The sequence below is a fragment of the Rhyacophila brunnea genome, unplaced genomic scaffold (assembly GCF_057557595.1).
Source record: "Rhyacophila brunnea isolate RB1 unplaced genomic scaffold, BYU_Rbru_1.0 scaffold_12, whole genome shotgun sequence".
NCBI lineage: Eukaryota > Metazoa > Arthropoda > Insecta > Trichoptera > Rhyacophilidae > Rhyacophila > Rhyacophila brunnea.
This window is the reverse complement of record NW_028232774.1, coordinates 22035512-22055111: the sequence shown is the minus strand read 5'-3', so window position 1 is coordinate 22055111 and position 19600 is coordinate 22035512. Positions and strand designations below refer to the sequence as shown.

Genomic DNA, 19600 nt, shown 5'->3' with positions numbered 1-19600 from the left:
AGCATTTTTCAACACGAACAATACATTGTGTGGATTTATTATAATACATTGATATCATATTATGTTATACGGGAAAATATACTGGATACACTACATTGGGAAGGACGGGATGTTGTAGAGGTAAACGATGAAGAACATTAGTAGACAGCACAGCAATTTATTCGGATTCAGTTTAACTCAAAAATTTCAACATGTAATTTTTGTGTAAATTTCTTATTCTTTCTAATTTTAAGAGATAATTTTATGCAATTTATTTATTATCAATTCAATGACATCTCATAGGGGTAGGCAGGCTGCTTAGGGGTGGCAAAATATAAAGAGCGGCAAATGAAGGAACGACTTTGATCATTAAAAGTTTTGGTAGCAGTGGCTGGTTTCCATGAAGCGGACGATGCGGTCGCTTCGTTAGAAAGTAACGAAATCATAGTTTTAAAGCATCACAAAGGTGCCTCAATAGTTTTCAGCGCATCAGACCTCCTCTATTTGGGAGTAGGTTTAGTGGAAATGCTCTAATCGTCACTAGATTACGTGTAATTTTTTTCAATAATTTTGTTGGATTTGCTGTTTGATTTAGTTTAAGATGATAACATAGGTATGTGAATACCTAACCTAACCTAACAAGTTATATCATAAAATTAGAGACTATACTAAAATCGAAAGGGGACGGCATTCTAATTCTGTCTAAGGGCGGTACTTTACCTAGGGACATCGCTGATTATCATTGCATTATAGTTTCGTGCACTGTAATTCCTAGACGTACAGATTGTGTTGTCACTATTTTTGCCATTATATTTGAAATATCATATCCTTTTAATAAATCAAGGTTAATGTTAAACAATCATTTAGTCTTCGCCATTCGGGTACTATTATCGGTACTTTATTAGTTGTAAAGATAAAAGATAAAAATAAATTGCTTTTACATTTTTTAATTGTAAACTTAATCTGACAATACAAGCACTTCTGGATATAAACTATCTCAACCAGCATTTTTATTAATTTTAATAAATTGTCAGAATTTTCTTTAAAAAAATTAAAATACAGATAATTTAATGGCATTATATAATTTATTTCAAAAAAGTTTAACCATACACTAATAAAATCATGATGTAGCTTATTAATATTATGAAAAAAAAAATTTCGAAATTAAAAAAAATAGCGTTTCAGATAGTAGCACTATTGAGTATTATACACTATAGGAATGATATCAATTAAACCAAGCCGGGAATTGAGTATTTTACTGTATCAGACTAACGGACAGAAGACCATGAACTTAATTCAATAATCAAGTATGTACTTTCACCCATTTCACCGAATATAGATTTATTTTAAAACTAATAAGTTTAATCAACTGGAATTGGGTAAGTCTTGAGTCTTGATTATGACAATGCGCGAATTTTCGTGGTGTGACTGCCAAAATTACCAGTGAAAAATTGCAAGAGTTGAACTGCAAGGTTCTCCCACACACTCGATATTCCGCGTATCCTTCGGATTATTACCTGTTCATGTCTATGGAAGACACATTAATAATAATAAAGTGAACGAAATATAAAAATAATTTAATTTAGTATTGTAATTTGAAACTGACAATATTTTAAAGAACGGGAATCGAAAAATTTCTAGAAATATAGAAAATGGTTGTCAATAATGAAAATATTTTAGATAAATATACAACAAATAAAAAAATCCTTTTACTGGTCAATAAAATAAGTAATGGATTTCTTTACGATCCTATTATTATATAGAAGTAATATTCCTAAATAAACATTTTACCTATTTATTATTATTACAGGGATTTACCTATGTATAAATATGTAGATATTATGTAAGGTTCAGAAGTCTAATATCTTGCTCGTTAAAGCTCATTAAAGTAATTGGTTTAATAGCATCTAGCAAGCTGTTCAAATTTTGAGGTTAAAAATGTACAAATCACGTAATTTTGGAATTGAAATTGTGCCAGAAATTAAAATAATTGTTATCCAAACGTTTAAAAACAATTGTTGCACGTTCTGAATTTGAACATAAATATCGGCTGTTGACGCTGTTGTGAATTTGACAAATACAGCCACCCGGATTCGAATCGCTTACAAACCGATCAGAACCAAATAAATAAAAATCCAATAATAAATAAAAATCCAATTTAAATTTCAAATACATTATAAGAAACTCACATTATGGCACATATTAATACGAAAATAGCAACATGTCGCCATATTATAATCTAAGTAAAGGAAGATAAAAGCTTTTTTCTAACTTTTTGAAACCCTCTCTTTCCAAAGTTTGTCGGTATTCGATCTAATTATCTATACAGTGGCTTTTAGGACGTCCATTTGGACCTGTTTTATATCAATGAATGCCTCAATTTATCCGGATGTAATCCATTTAATATTTAGACTACATCTCACTCATGTATTTGACCATTCGACATTTATTGTGGAGTATAGTTTATTTCTAAATGTGTACTTAAGAATAAATCCATTCGTTTTTATATAAATCACCTCTTCCCGATGAGAATAAGCATCATATGTTTTTCCTGGCGCACGTTCAAAATATCAGCCTTCCGTCGCTGCCTTAATAGGGCTAATATGTCTTCTCATCAAATGACAAATCCAGGCGCATTTCGGTCGAATAAATTGTCATATTACACATTTTTGGCTGGCGCCCAATTTTCCCTCCAACATATAATAAAGTCGTTTGTAATGATTTCCGGCCATTTCGCGAGCACAACTTCCGCTCACAAATGTATTATGATGGCGGAGACCTGTTGGTCTGTTGTCTTTTGTACTACACCAAACAAAAGAGATTTCATTTAAATATATTATGCTCATGTATTTATTTTGTTTCTGGAAAAGTGTAGAAGGGCGTACTTTGGACATTCGTAGTTTGCCGGCGCATAAAATATTTAAAAATATAATGAAAATAAGTATTGTATATTTGACTTTATGGCCACGCGTACACGGGTAACTTCTTGTGGATAAGATATGTCTGATGATAAGTATTACACTAGTGCAGGGGTAGTCCACCTGGTCTCTACCGCCCACTAGTGGGCGTTTCAGCTTTCATGGTGGGCGATAGGGGTTTTTAATAATTTATTTAATTAAATGTAATTTTATCAGACTTCACGCTTCTATGTATGCAAAGTATAAATAAAGTTGTTTTATAAAGATTTATTCTGCCAAATTTAGCGAAAGTCTGACATAAAGTATTTAATAAGTAAATATTATTATATGCTTTAACTTGCTGTAACTGTGATTTATAAATTTTATAAAGTAAAGTTACTTCCCTACTTTATAAATCGCCATTACTGTGGAACCAGTGGGCGGTTAGAAAACTTTACTACTAACAGATATACAAAACTAGATACTAGAAGATATACAATACTTCCCCTGCACTAGTGGTTAGATGTAAAGCGCAGAGTGTCTGGGCATTGTTGCACCCAGTCAATACATACAAAGAAGTATGTGGGAATGTCACATATAAACAGTATAGTAAATGTATTGGTCGTGTTTGCACGTACTGTTAATGTGATATTTTAAAACAGAGTTTCCAATAGTTAAGATAGTATTTACATTATTCTTCTTTAAGTGCTGTATTTTCTATAATGGTGGTCAATCTTTGAGACTGCTGATTAAAACAATGAGGTTATCGCTCGTACGAAACCATATCTTTAGATTCAGCTTTATATTATTTTTTGTCAAGACAGGTGTGGCGAATTTCGTTGACGCAGATGAAGTAATTGAGTCATCATAAGATTTAAAAGGGGGCCATTAAAATGTTAAAATTAGTCAAAAAATATGTAATTACACAATAATCTTAAAAAGATTAGTATTTCTCAAAAATGGAGTATAAAATATTTAAAAAACAAGTTGAAAAATATGTCGAATTAAGTAAACGTGGTCAAAATCCTTATGCCTAATATGTGGGTATCAAAATTAAGAGAAATTTCCTACGCCGATGGTAGTCAAAATATACATTATTTCGTTAATGTTAAAATTAATATCCATTATAATCCCTCTCCACATTTGTCCTTTATTTCGTGATAATCCAAAAAATACTGTGTAAAGATAAAAACGGGTGAAAAAACTTTAACGTTTGATTGTGATATGGAAACTTTCAATTGGCAGCTAGGAAAAGTTTTTAAAAAGTTTCCGAATGTGATTTCGAGTGTAAAATTATCAATTGATAGATCAAAAAGGATATAAAAAGGCCTCGAATCTAATTCTAAAAGAAAAAAATTCAATTGACTAGGAACTTTGAGCATGCATTTTTTACGAAATGAATAATTAGGTATGAAAACCACTATCCTGCACAATATAATAAAATAATGAAGTCACCGTTTTTGTAAGTAATGCCTTGTCGCTAAAAAAAAAAAAATAATAATCGAAAATTCCCATCTGTCAATAATATGAAATTCTTGTAAAAGAACTTCCTGTGGTTTATTTTACTGTTTTATAATATAATAGATTATAATCAAGTACCTACCAATGGCAAACGGTGACTTTTGGAAAGAGATAGGAAATAAGAGAATAGAGAAAAATAGCACACTTTTCAGGTATACCTACTTAAGGGTAATAAAAAGATAATACGATATTACTACCGATGAACTGATGAACGACACACTAAACCGATGAAATTTCAATAGCTCATTGACGATATAAAATTGAGCGATGAGTTTAAATTATGTATTTCCTAAACATGTATACGCATCAAAAATTATCAGATAAAATATTTTTTTTATTTTTAAAAACAATCTGTATTTATGTGTGATTGAATGCCATCGAAATATATTTTTTTAATTATCTTATTATGAATTATTTTGGACAAAGCAGCGCAGCTATGGACAATAATATTAGTATGCACAAAGGTTTTAGGCTTCGCCTTTCTAGCCTACCGTATTGCATACATTTTGGTAGACGTGAGGTCACGCGACCTGACAGTCATACAAAATAAATTTGAATCCCTAATAAAATATTCGTATAAATACAATACTCGAAGACAGATGGCGCTGTTGCATATTTTTTAAGATTTATACGAATTCTAAATTCAATACTTGAGAATTTAAGTTATGGGCATTATCGGAAAAAAAGAGATCGCTAGAAATAAGCGCTACTTACACGAAGACAGGAGATTGCAGCAAATGAATAGTCATGAATAAATCATATTTCTAAAGTGATAGCTATATTATTTTACATACAAAAGTAAGATGTAAGCTTTGGGAAGGCCATGTATCAAGAATGGAATATCATTCAGGAGGCTCTTCATGTCGACGATAAAAAGTAGTGGAAAGAGATACGGTAGATGCAATACAGTGTATATATTATTTATATTTAGTTAAAACTTTTCATCTAACTAAATATTAAGTAATTAGGTACTGGAGAAAAGCCAAATATATTAATTAAAAAGTTGAAAATAAAATCTTTTAAGCTGCGCGCTTTATAGCAAAAGATGTGCAAAACTAACTGCAACCCAGTGGCGTAACATACTTCAAAAGAGTATAATACGAAGGCTGTCCCATCCATTATGATTATTACGGAGCGCTAATGGGAGATTCTGGCGGAGTTTTTATTCTTCGCGACTTTCTAACAACAAAGAACTAACGAAGCTCGAAAATGTTCCTAAAACTTCAATCGGGATTTTCCGTTTCAGATTTTCTCCGACAGTGGCGCTACGGCTCACGAATAGTTAATTATAAGTATATTATGCTATATCTGAACACTAAATACCTTTTTTATTTTATTCTATTCTTGATATTGTTACTCTTATTTTCAAAGTAGTCAAATATGCGTACCACCATTATATGCGACAATCAATTAAATTATTTTTACAACGTTTTTATTAGCTCGTATTCTTGTTTGTTTGGTGGTTGTTTGTCTAGTACAAATCTTGCAATCGATGTTAAAGTAACTTCCCGATTAGCTAGACATTTGACACTTTTAGCATATATCAGAAGACGACGACAATGCATTCTTTTAATACTTTTAGCCATTTTTAAGCAGAATTGAATTCATTTTCAGTTAATTCTGTGTATGGAAAGTTATTTCAGAAAAATCCGTAAAAAGTAAAAGACTATTATAAGTTGATAAGGGTGTGGTCCTAGCAACTAAATAATTTATATATACGTGCGTTACTATGGAAATAAAAATGAAATGTCAAAATGACATTTCAGTATTCTATATTTGTTTGTTTGTTTTTTATTTATTTCATATTATCAAGTACAAGTTTGAGCATATTGAGCATAATAATTCAACAGAAAATTTAAAAACGTTGTATATAAAAAGTTCTTTTTATTTTGTAATTATTATTTATTTTAACACATAATGGAGAGATGAATTATTTCAGTCACCTCATAACACATATTGTTATATGTTTAGTATGTAGTAAGGATAGTGAGACATGCAGTAAAAAAATGTGTGGAGTCTACAATGAATTGATCGCTCTCCGAATAGGAAATACCAATAGTAGGATAGTTCTATACATTGAAAAATACTGATGCTCCTGATTTTAAATTATTATTAGGGACACACCGATCAACACTAGCAATACTGGCAGAGTTTTCATTTACTCCACGCAAAAGTCGGAAAAATTACGCGGCCAAATACAAATCTCGTTTAATGTTAAAACTACAGTGTGTAAATACGCCCAATTGTGCTATTCGTTAATTAAGAGTTGACACTACTTTCGACTACGTACCTTGGCTTGTTTGGTATAATACAAATAATATTATAAGCATATGCAGCAAAAAAATGGATAGTATACTTATATTATAACACGGATGTGACAACAGGTTATTTTTATGCTGTAGAATGCAAAATCTAACTATCAAATATAAATCAGTTGCACGTCACTGTGTTATATTATACTGCGACGCTTTTCACATTTCCCGCTCTTTATTTGTTCTTTGTTTGAAATTTCTTCATAAGAGGCGAGGTGTGTTACAGGATATACGAACATTTTTCTTCATAGTGACATTTTTAAATTATTGTGTGTTGTCATATTTAAAAATGTCACATAATAATATTATGATTACAATAATGCTATCTTGCTAATCTTGCTACAAGCATCAGTAGATACCTATCTTTTTAGACAATAAAAATAAATCAAAATTATAAGATAGGTTCCAATATTGTTTTTTTTGTACGATCCTAATAAGATCATGCCTACACAGAGTGGAGGTTTTTATTAACAGATATTGTTTTTAGGAGAAATGGATGTAAGACAATAACTAACTTTATTAGGTCCATACTCTGACTTAAAAAAAAAACAAATTGAAAACAGGATATGTATTTGCCAGACCGGGGATACGAACCTGAGACCCACGACATTATAAACTGACGCTTAAGCAGCTCGACCATCGTGGGTGTAGCCGTATATTTTTAGTCCATTGTAATCAGACAAAATCAATAAACCTTTTCAATTTTCTGACATGAGATGCTTACATGACAAATTTAAAGGGCACTTCTCGTACATTCCTTCAAGATGTATCGACTCCTATAACATAATATGCAAATGTGGTGGAAGATGAGGGGAAATCAGAGTCTATTTCATGCATGTCCAATTTCAAGTATGGTGTGTATGACATATTGACCAATCTCTGTAATGGCATAATATTCTTTTTTACACATTTTTTGAAATATACTCAATTAATATTGTAGGCCTATTGATATTTAAATATTATTCATCTCGCTATCGGCGTTTCTACTTTTTCTGTGTATTTATTTCATGTGAATCCTTCTTTGTATTTACGAAAGTTTGGTTTTTCAGTTTTTCCAAGCATTTTTCTCACGGAATAAAATAAATCCCTATTCTTTGTCAACCCTGCTGCTATATCGTGTGCCTGTGTGCTCCCTTTTATTTCTGCGCCAACGCCTGTTCTTTTTTCAAAAGTTTTCTAAGTACCTATCCCAAGAAAACTCCTAACTCCAGTTTAATAGGTCGTCTGATAATAATATTTCAGACCGCGTGGTGTCTTGCCATATTAAAAAAATACACCAAAAGCAGATACGGCCTCTTAAAAAGTTCTGAATTATTGGGTATCGCATTAAAATAATAAAAAAGACAAAACCATATAAAATATAATTTATTCAATCCGTATTACGGGCGTTGAGAACTTTTTAAAAATTCAGAAGATTAAAATGGACGGAAATTGGTGCAAAATTCTATAAAATATTTATAAGCAGAGGGAGAGAGCTTAAAAGTAAACTATTCCTGGATTTGAGACGACAGGTTTTGTCATCGCTTTTCGTACGCTCTTTTCAAATATAATTCATAGATGGACTACAAGTGTATAAGTATCCTTGAGTAGAGCGATATCTAGCTTTATCATAACAGTCAGGGGTGGATTTAGCCATTCGGCGGCCCCCATAAATAAAAATACATATGTGGCTATCAATGGTTCTGTGAGAACCAAGCAGTGTCAGTAGAATCCATAATATGTGAATCGCTTTTAAATTAATTAAGATTTATTAATTTATTAGTTAAATTAATTATTGTTTAGTATGTGTAATTTCTTTGTATACAATTTTGACACAATCGAATTACTACTTAGTAAGCACTTTGTTTACCTCAGTGATATTCATTAAACGTTCATTATATTTTATCATCAAATGGCTGAGATGCTGAGGTAAATATTTTCCATCGTGACAGGTTCAATAAAAGGCTGTCGGGAGGAAACAGGTGCAGTCTCTTCGTAATATTCACTTGATAAACTTGTATCGTGTTAGGCCCGTTTCAGACGGGACACCGGTGTCGTGCTCGTATTATTAAAGGAGGCCTTTGTATTCGAATAAAGGGGCCTTTGTATTATGTTTATGAACGCCCAGAGCTAATGAGTCAACGCGTGTCCGGTACACTTGTATGTCGGCCGCTACATTCTCAAGCCGCCGGTACACTTGTTTTTATTATCGCAGCCAATTTTATGTTCTAATTTATAACGCGGATATATTATATATTATAGCGTGTATATAATTTATGCGTTCACTTATTAGCTCTGGGGCGTTCATAAACATAATACAATGGCCCCTTTATTCGAATACAAAGGCCTCCTTATTAAATACGAGCGCGACACTGGTGTCCCGTCTGAAACGGGTCTTAGAGAACTTACATACCTCTGTTATATTGTACCGATTGTACCCTTGTACTTATGTAACCATAAATAAACTGTGATTTCTCCATCGTCACGAATAACCACTATCGTCTTTCATCTACCACACCATCGACCACTCCTACATATATTTATATTTTTCAAAAAGTTTTAGTTTTAAATATACGTAATCAACATCCTCAGTTACCCACCTACGTAATAATACTAAAATTTTGGCGTTATTTTATTTTTCACACATTTCGTCTATTTCATAGTAAGTATGTCAATAAAAAAGTATGTCGATAAATTCAGTTGAATTTAACGGTATTAGGATATCTTTAAAAGTTTTGAAAACATCAGCGTTTTAAATTACAATTCCGTGATGCTGTCTCGCCAGTTATAACAGCCCTCTACCACCACCTCAGACCATGACCATGAACACCTCAGAGGTAACTCTATGTACCTTATAATCCATTGAATAAATCGTTGGCCTTTCATTTGAGGGCTCCGGGCTCGACCCGGTGACGAACCATATATTTATGTGATTTTCTTAAAGTCTGGGGGTTTGTGATTGTTTCACTTCTATTACTACATAACTGCACTACTTTTTCACTAAACTACTGTCATCGGACCTAGTGTTAAAATAATATGTGGGTATGTATGTCGAAATATATTTATGATAAAATCCGAATCGTTGTCCTTTTCATATTTGGGCATTTTATCCTCGTAAAACCAATATCAGGATTATGTTTATGCTTTATGTTTATTCTACCTATACGGTTTATAATTTGCACCATTACGTTTTTTGTAATCCAACCCCCCCCCCCCATTTGCCATTATATTTCCCCACGAGAACGGAATAGTCATAATGTCGACAGTACATATCACATAAAAAATCGGATTGTTTTATGATAACTTGATAACGAATAACATCTATTAATTTATGGGCCAATAAACTGACACGGTGATCAATTATGACTATCCCAATTTATAAAATCTACATTTTTTCCTGCACGTAATAAAACATTCAAAACTAGATTTATTACTAAACCGGAAACATATACAAAATCGTAAATTCAAACTTTCGTCTATTATGTTCAAAATGTCATCGCATACTAATAACAATTCATATAATGATTCTGATTATTCACGACTAATTACAGCCAATATTCTAACAATTTAAGCATATTTTTACTAAATAAATACTTTTTAATCTTTATAAATAATAGATTGTGTGTTATTTAAAGTTTTAAATTAATTAATAGTATATAAATACGTTTTATTTTGTTATAAAATTGGTATTAATACCAAAATAACTCCGTGAATCGGCGTCTTACCAGTATCGCACGCGCGTTCCATTTTTTCGCATTTCATATGCAAATCATTCTTTATTCTACTAAATAAATATTTTAAAAATAACAAAAATGGCGGAGGTATGAGCTTGAACAAAAGCGCGGAGCGTGACTTTCCACGGTCCCACGCCATGCAATGTGACAGCAATTTACATTTTCCGATAAAAACTAATGTTGGAAACTTTGCGTTAGTTTCTAGTTTGGATAATATGTCTCTGCGGGTATGGATATGTCAATTTATCGATATGTGTTTGACGCGGAAATGAAAGTACACATGTGGTTATAACTTATTAGAGACTTTAAATGCTTGGTAACATGGGATGCATACATTATTTTTTCGTAGGTTCATGTCGTATGTATATTATATCATTTGATATTTATGTCTTATTTTTTAAACAAAAAGTGCGGTACCAACCTGTAAGTTTAAATATACGACAAATATAAACTTAGTTGAAAGGGCATACTTGGTCCAGGAAACACTAGAATGATAGGAAGTACCTTACGTTATGGATGAAGCCATCGTATGAAAGTTTAATTCTCAAGTATGCGGGATAAATTTAAACACCAACCTATGTCTCATAATATGCATTAAAGTTTGTCAGATAAATAAAACGCGTGTTCAATATTGGTAAAATCTGGGATACTCAGCTGGTTATGCGTTTCTTTCGTTTCATGATGTGACGTAATAAACCAAAAACTGCGCTCAAAGCTGAGGCTAAGGTCTACAACGACTGGCTTTCCCATTTCTATTGCATTAATCTATTTTGTGGCTTGATCAATATAGTCCAGTCGAGTATAGTCGGAAATAGCAACCGTTACAATAAATTATTTATTTATTTGAAAACATACCATTGTGTACAACATAATTCAGAATTCAGGAGGTTCACAACATGACATTTAAATTTTAAAAGAACTGGTTATAACCAAATAAGTCAAATACAATATAAAGCAAACAGAAAGAGAAGAAAAAATAATGTTAAGCAATAGAATAAAATGTCGATAACAAAATACACAGCACATCATTGAAAATGTCGATGTTCCTGTGGAGCGTATTGATTATCCTCGCAGCTTTCGCTAAAGGTGCCTAATAAGCCTGACACATAACTTCACTATCAACCACAAATGTGTACCTTCTTGCGCACTAGAAGAAATCACATCTGCGCATGTTCAATCTTAAATTGTTAGCGAAATGTAGATAAAACGCTGTTGATGTTATCTATTATTATTTATTATGATATTATACATATTATCAGGCTTTTTTCGAGTGTTTGTTATCCATGTTAGCCATTCGCCCAGTCCTTTGGATCAAACATACATTGAAGACAACATTCATTAATAGACAGCCGCGTGATCGATTTGCACCTAAGTTAATCATTATCATTAGTATCCATTTTATCAGATTCAATTTCATGGATTCATCTTTGTCTGTATAGAAAAGGTGTCCTTCAAGTTATGGTATATTTTCAATGCTTTGTTGTAACTATTCATATTTTTATACTTTTATACTGCCACGAAATTAATAACAAACAACAAACCTTAATATGTACACGTAAACACACATCATAAATAAAAATGCAACGAACAGTAAAATAAATAAAGTCTTTCAGTTGAACGAATAAAACGCATTCGTATTTATTTTTACAAAAGCTATTTCCGCAATGCAACCAATTAAACCGTCATAGATTTTCCCTTTGCTGAAAAAAAATAACAAAGCCGACCGCGGCGATGCTTCGGTCGCTATTCGGAATATAAAATTGGCCTATAAAACGAATGGATGAGGAACGCCATTTTTCAAGTCTATTTTGAAAAAGGAACTTTTCGCCTGCCAATGAAATGACTTTGACTTTTTATTTCAAAAATGGAACATTGCTGCTATGTAATCAGGCATTCCCAAACATTTTTTGCAACAACTTTATGAATGATTAATGGAATAGTTTTCCAGCTGTTTTTAACCAATACTTTCACTACCCACAGTCTTGTGTCTTATAATAAAATAGTCTACTTATACAAAAATCACCATCCTAATTAATTAATTATTGTCAACTTAGTTCGATCCGCTACTGTATGACAGTATGTTTAAACTTTTATATTATCAACATCGGTAGTGCGCCACGTACTTACTTCTGCCGAATGTTTCTAGGTCTACACTACATATTGAATACCTTTGTTAGTTACCACTGGATGACTAGATTTGTTCAGTGATTATCTTGTCTTGTCTTCCTATTATATGTCCTGCCCGTTGTCATTTAAGGTATTTAGTAAACACTATTACATCGCATATCCATATTTGATCGATTATCAAATTATTTTGAATAAACCGATAATAAACTTGCTGATATAATGATTTAATTGTTTTTTGTGTCCTTGTCACTCAACAATAAATTAGCTTAAAGCAATGAAAATAAATATCCAATTTATTTATCCTGATGCGGAAATGTTTAGAAACCTACTATAAATTGAACGCTATCATTAAATTTAGATTCAGTGTGAAAATGTATGATGAACGATTTGAATTATTTTGAAAAAAGAACGCTGTTGTAAAAAAAATGAGTGATTGAGTTTTGTCGGTGTGACGTTTGAATATCGAATATTTACGATTCAATTTTCTATTGGAGGACGAATTTTTGAAAATAGATTTTTTTGTTTCTCTTTAAGCCGCGTTTTTGCACCAGGCGAGCCTTGTACCGTAATGTAGCCGCAAACGGCATGCATATTCACACATACGTACAAATAAAATATATAAGAATGTACTAAGTATTGCTTAATAATTTCCCTCGTATAATTAATCAAACAATAACAAACCTTCTCGGTTTAAATATATGTATTTTGGAGCAAACTACCAACTAAGGTTGGTACGAGGATAGTCCCAGAAGTACCCGACCTAACAAAGAAAACACAAAAAAATTTGGGAAAAAATATTTTTATTTCTCTACTTACTTCTTTTGGATCGATACACTTTTCCCAGCGATGTTCATTAGCTTCGATATCATGTTTATAGTGAGAATCGTCGAGCTCCTCAAAATAGCCATCTACCGCAGACTCCACCTCTTCACTGTTGGCAAATTTTTTACCACCGAGCCATTTTTTGAAGTTTAGAAACAGAAAATAATCCGAGGGGGCTAAATCTGGCGAATGAGGTGCGTGAGGAAGCAATTCTAACTTTAACTCATTGATTTTGGCCATCGCGATAACGGATGTGTGAACTGATGATATGTCCTGATGAAACGAAACTTTCTTTTTCGCCAAATGCAGTTGTTTTTTCTTGATTTCATCACTCAAACACTGCAATAAGTTTGCATAATACACGCCGTTGACTGATTTTCCTTTCTGAAGATAATCAATGAAAATTACCCTACGCGCATCCCAAAAAACTGACGCCATGACCTTGCCTGCAGATGGAACTGTCTTCGCCTTCTTTGGAGCCAATTCTCCCCTTCCAGTCGATTGTTTCGACTGTTCCTTCGTCTCATGTGTGAAGTGATGGACCCATGTTTCATCATCCATGGTTATGAATAGACGCAAAAACTCTGCTTTATTGTTGTGAAACTTCGCCAAACACTCAATTGAAACATCCTCACGATGCTGTTTTTGTTCCATTGTGAGTAATCGCGGCACCCACCTTGCGCACAGCTTTATCATGTCCAAATTTTCAATCAATTTGTGATGTACAGTACTTTTTGAAATGCCTACCACGTCTGCTAGCTAGCGCAATTTCAGTCGACGTTCATCCAATACCATTTTGTGGATTTTCGTCACCTAATTTGGTCGTCCATTGCGATGTTCGTCTTGGCAGCTCGTCCGAGCTCGTTTAAACTCAGCCACCCAATATGTTACTAATGTAAACAAAGGAGCTGACACCCCCAGAGTAGATTCTAGCGCAGCTTTGATATTGGTTGGACTGAAGCTTTTCAAATGAAAGTATTGTATCACATAACTCTGACCAATTTTTTTCATGTTAACAAATTCACTGAGAGCGTTCACTGTTGATGGCTGACAAATAATTACTGAATAACGTAGCGTCGTCAAACTTCAAAGTTAGGCTTTATAAGGTTGGTATTTTCTATCATGGTCATTATTTTCAAACAACAACTGCTATCTATAAGTCAGGTCGGGTACTTCTGTGACTACTGGTACTACATAAATTAAAATTGAATAAGCATATTAACTATGTACCGATTTGGATTTTTATAGAGCGCAAAATATATTGTTTGCAAATACGGTTGGTTTAAAGTAGATTAGTAAATTATTATTATTGTAAGAGTAATTGTTTCTGAATGTACACTAAAGTCAATATATATACTTAAAAGAAAATCATGGCAGTGTTTCATATAAAATAAACCACAAACAATATACAAGCTTTCATTAAAACTAATTTGTGTACTTTTCCTTCAAAAGTATTTTTGTATTTAGGTAGGTACTAGCAGATTATTGAGCTCAGGCACATCTGTCCGCTAATCAATATCTATCGACTAAATATAGTTATTTTAATATAGGTATTTAGTCAAAATATATGACAACAATTCAAATGTTTTAAATAAAGATAATACTCACTTTGCCATTTCAGAAAGCTGAAGGCGTCCGTCTTTATTGGAGTCGAAGACTTGCAACTGGAAATGAAAACATAAATAGATATCATACATTACATATATGTATAGTTAAGACATTTGTTCCTATTATACAAGAAACATAACAATAATATAGAGTATATTAATGAAGATTCGATGTGTTTAACTTTTATAATTAATGTAAGTTTGAGCTAATGAGCCTCCACATAGTTGAAGTAATCTTAAAAATATTTTTTACCAATAATGATTGCCAACCATTTCAGCCCAACCCATTTTGTCATTGTCATTGGTAAACAACCCGTGGCTGGTGGGTCACATGCTGCTATATATGCCAGTTACTGTGGTCTAGCGACTAAATGAAATATGTATGCAAAAAAAATCTTGGCATAAATTAATAATTAAAACTTTTAGTTTATTGGAACAAACAGTATGACAACGCCTTTCCTCGTAAACACCTACGAGGATTTGGCCATAAAAACACATACTGAATGCATACCTACAATTGCATTATATTATATACTGGCAAATATCTAGTTTCTAAAGAACCATCAATCACGGGGCAGAAGAAAGGATATCAACATTTAGGCACACGGTTACGATGACCGGGCACACTTATCGGTTACCTGGCAACCATGCTTGCCGGATATGACAAATGTATAGATACTAGCATGCAGTATTAATGATCTCACTAGCACTGACACTGAGTAAATATGTACGTAATGCAGAGTGACTGGTATATGTATATGAATAATATATGATAGGCAGTCAATGACGTATTGGTATTGCCAATATAACGTACAGGTTAGTCAAACATGAAAGTGTCTTGGAAACTTCATTAAACGAAATGCAAAATATGCTAGTGATACTGTAATTATTTAAAATGTTAGATTTTCTCTGATATCGTTATTTATGTCATATTTACAAAATCTATGTTATTAAAAAAGTTACGGTTTCAACTGTTTCTATATTTATCTACAAGATATTATTATTTTTGAATTTTTTATTTCCGAAACCAGGTTATCTAAAATCGCGTATGTATGGCAAGTATAGAAATTGCAAAAATATGCGTAAGAAATATCTTCACAGAATATAAAACGAAGGTATATTTCTCACCATAGTGTCTGTATACTCGATCAGTTTGTCTTCCGATACGTCATTAATCTTTTTCGCTTCTTTCAAGAGGTCGCGGAGGAAATTCTAGAAAAGAAACAAAAGCAATTCATCACCATGGACATTATATGATATGTAGTTCATTATTTATTTGGTATCATTTCCTGTATCCTGAAAACAAGTAAATAATAATTTTACACATAATACAGGTTTCTTCTTATTTCCCATATGCCAGGAGTTTTATTGATTTTCGTTTCGGGTAGTTGATTTGGAAGTAGGTAATCATCTCACCGGTATTATTTTATTTACCATTGGAATATGAAATATACTGGATGATACTACTCGTATTTGAATAAATGTAATGAATAATTTCGAAGGTAACCCAGATAAAACGATTGTATAAAATCAGGTAAAGGGCAAATACAATAATAATGGTAAATGGTTTGCCTTCTGGGTGTGGCTATAACAAGGGTTAAATTTCATTTATAAAAATATATAAAATATACTTAAATACGTACCAAATGATATTATTTTCAATATGCATTCGTTTGTCACGTAAACGAAACGCGCATTCAGTTTTGGTAATATTTGAGAACAATCGGCACGCTTTGTGTCTCTTGGATTTTATGGCCTGACCATCATATAATAATAAACCGAATCTGGTTTCAATACCTTGGTCCATAGCAACTGGCTTTCACATTTATATCTTATTAACCTGCTATGAGTATGAAACTAATTATTAGGATTACGCTATTAGGTACATCGTTGTGTTTGGCAAGCATCAGACGTAAGATCATCTCCCCTAATTGTGGATTTACTAGGTTTTTAGAATTAGACTTTCATACAGATTTATTGTATTTTTTAATAGAAACTGGTGTTTGCTTTGCAGATATGAGTGAGTATAATATGTATTCATAGTCCTGCAATATGTTTTTTTTCCGAGTTTTAAGCCATACACCAAGCCGAATCGGAGACTGTTGCCTAATTTGGTGTCTAGCTGATTTCACTGTATCTATTATGTTGTAAATATGTTTTTCATCTTTTTTACTTGATATCGCTGTATGATTATATAAAGAGTGCTTCTCAAACCAACAATATGGTAGGACCACTTTATAAACGTGTAAGTATAGTTTACCGGCGTTCCCCAATTGTGGCGATGAAGCATTTTTTTTATAGAGTCAGATTCAAGATTTTCATGTCTTCTGATAAACTGATTAAAAATGTCCTAGAGGAATCGGATGCGAAGGATTTTCCGTGTCAATGACATCTATGCCCCTTTTTTCATTAAGCGTTTTATTTTTTCAAAATAATAGTATTTACTGTAACATTATAATACGAAAATGCAAAATATTACTAAGTACCTACATAGTTTTAGTGTACCACATAATATATATATCAGTCATATTTTATATTCTTTACAACTATTCTCGATCCTTGTATAAGATACGTAGATACTTAGAACTCAGACTAAAATTATAGTTTAGCTACTATAAGTAGGGAATACAATTGACCGAAAGAAAAATACTACCCTATTTTTTTGCGAATAACTAACCGATTATCCGGTTTAACCCGTCAGCATAAAAACATATTTTTACTATAGATTCGTATTTTATAATTTATGCAATTATCCTTTTTCTGTTAAGGTAACTAACTACTCACTTTGTTTTCATATATGGATTTTATTTATTCTTATACTTTCGCTGATTTAAAGAACTCATTTTATCTTTGTGCCATATCTATATTTACAGTTTTATCGGTTAACCGAAGAGCAATACACGGTTTTCGGTTATTTTTTTATTATTTTTGGTTTGGTTTTTATAGTGCGGTAATCACATTGCGTGAATCACTGATAAGTCACATATTTTTACAAAAAACAGTTCAGTCTCATATTTCTAAGAATCTTACGTCACCCAGTGTGGAAAACACTTAGTATTAAGAAATGTATTTGAGAGTTTAACAGTGTTAACTTACATTGAGATTACCACGAGAATATGACGTCAGTTATTAGTTATATCAGATTATGCCTCGGTTGAAATATTATCACGAAGATTTGCTTTTGTAAGTAAAGAGAAAAATATATGAATATATGATACAACTACATAGATATCAGTAAAATATAATCACAAAAGAGACTCTAGCTTAGTATTCCATTATATAATCACCAATTAACCATACAAATTAGCCCAGATTGATCAAATTTTCCTTCATTTCCCCCGGCTACGTAATTCCGCCAAACTTAATCAAATCATTGAACCACCGTACCACATCAAATTTAAGGGTACGTACTGTTACGTCCCCAAAAAGCGGAGTAGTTTAAGTAAAATATATTATCACTTTCACTAGTTCTTTTAGGTTTTGTAATTACGAATTTAAATAGTCTTTATACGTGTAAACGTATTATTTGCTATTTTATTATTATACAGAGGACTATCGAAATAGGACTCTGTTAAAGTATCTTTTGTTTTGTCAGGAATAGCAAAAAGAGAGCGGAAAACTTCACAGGAGATATCAAATTGAAATAGAAGAACTTTTAATAGATGTTTGATTTATTAAACGGAGAAGAATTACAGTAATACAGATATTACAACTGACAGAAAGCCAGCTTACAATACAAGGGGTACAATGCTTGACAGAGAACTAACAAATTCATTACGTGTGCAATGGTTCATATATGGAAAGAAATAATATTCTAGAAACTTCTAATTATCAACACAAATAACATTATATTATTGTTTGTGGTTTTCTGGAATTAATTAGAATAATTGAATCAATATTTAAATTAACAATATTATCGATATCAAAGAGGATGCTGTTGTTATCAGAGGAAGTTGCGGTTTCTCTAATTAGAATCTGTTATCTACTTATTGATTTTATGCATAACAGTACCATTGTGCTACGGCGTTTGTCTAGTCAAGTGGTTATCCACTTTGTGACTTGACTCGACTCCAACTCATTGCCATTCTTGAAAAAAATGTATCATATGACGTATATTTGTCTGTTTTCTCATCCTTTTATTTATGTGAAATATATCCGTATATCATGATACGATTTTTGATAATAAAATTTGTATTCAAAAAGCACTCGGTAATAGTTTTAAGTAGCAAACAAATTCAAAAACAAAATAAGCCCTAGTAAAAATATCGAATGGTATCATTTTTATATAAGTATCACAAACCACAGATATGATATTCGGGTTATTATTTGTCGCCGAGGAATGATGGCCAATAACTTGGTGCGTGACGTTTCCGATATTGAAAAAACACTAAAGCTTTTCCCATCTCGGCATGCTACGAGAGTGCTTGGAGAAAGACACATAAATTCGCTGAGGTTTATAACGTTATAAAACATAACCTAAAATACATCGTTTTGATTTGGAAACGTTGGCAAAAAATCATTTTTTATTGTTTGATGAAATGTTTCATGACAAACAATTCTTTTTCATTGTTTTCATCAACAATTCTCGGATAAAAAAACATTTCTGTTTCTTTTTGCGCCAT

At 32.1% G+C, this 19600-nt stretch overlaps 1 protein-coding gene across 2 annotated transcripts in view; it reads right to left on the bottom strand.

Moving 5' to 3' along the window:
- Window positions 1-19600, bottom strand: part of Cbp53E (Calbindin 53E) — a 319445-nt gene that overhangs the window by 23828 nt on the left and 276017 nt on the right. For both annotated transcript variants that reach the window (XM_085960956.1, XM_085960955.1), the window contains exons 8-9: window positions 16107-16190; window positions 14980-15035 (exon numbers count right to left, since the gene is read on the bottom strand). In XM_085960956.1, coding sequence (XP_085817082.1) covers window positions 14980-15035; window positions 16107-16190 — 140 coding nt within the window. The remainder of the gene's footprint in view (window positions 1-14979; window positions 15036-16106; window positions 16191-19600) is intronic.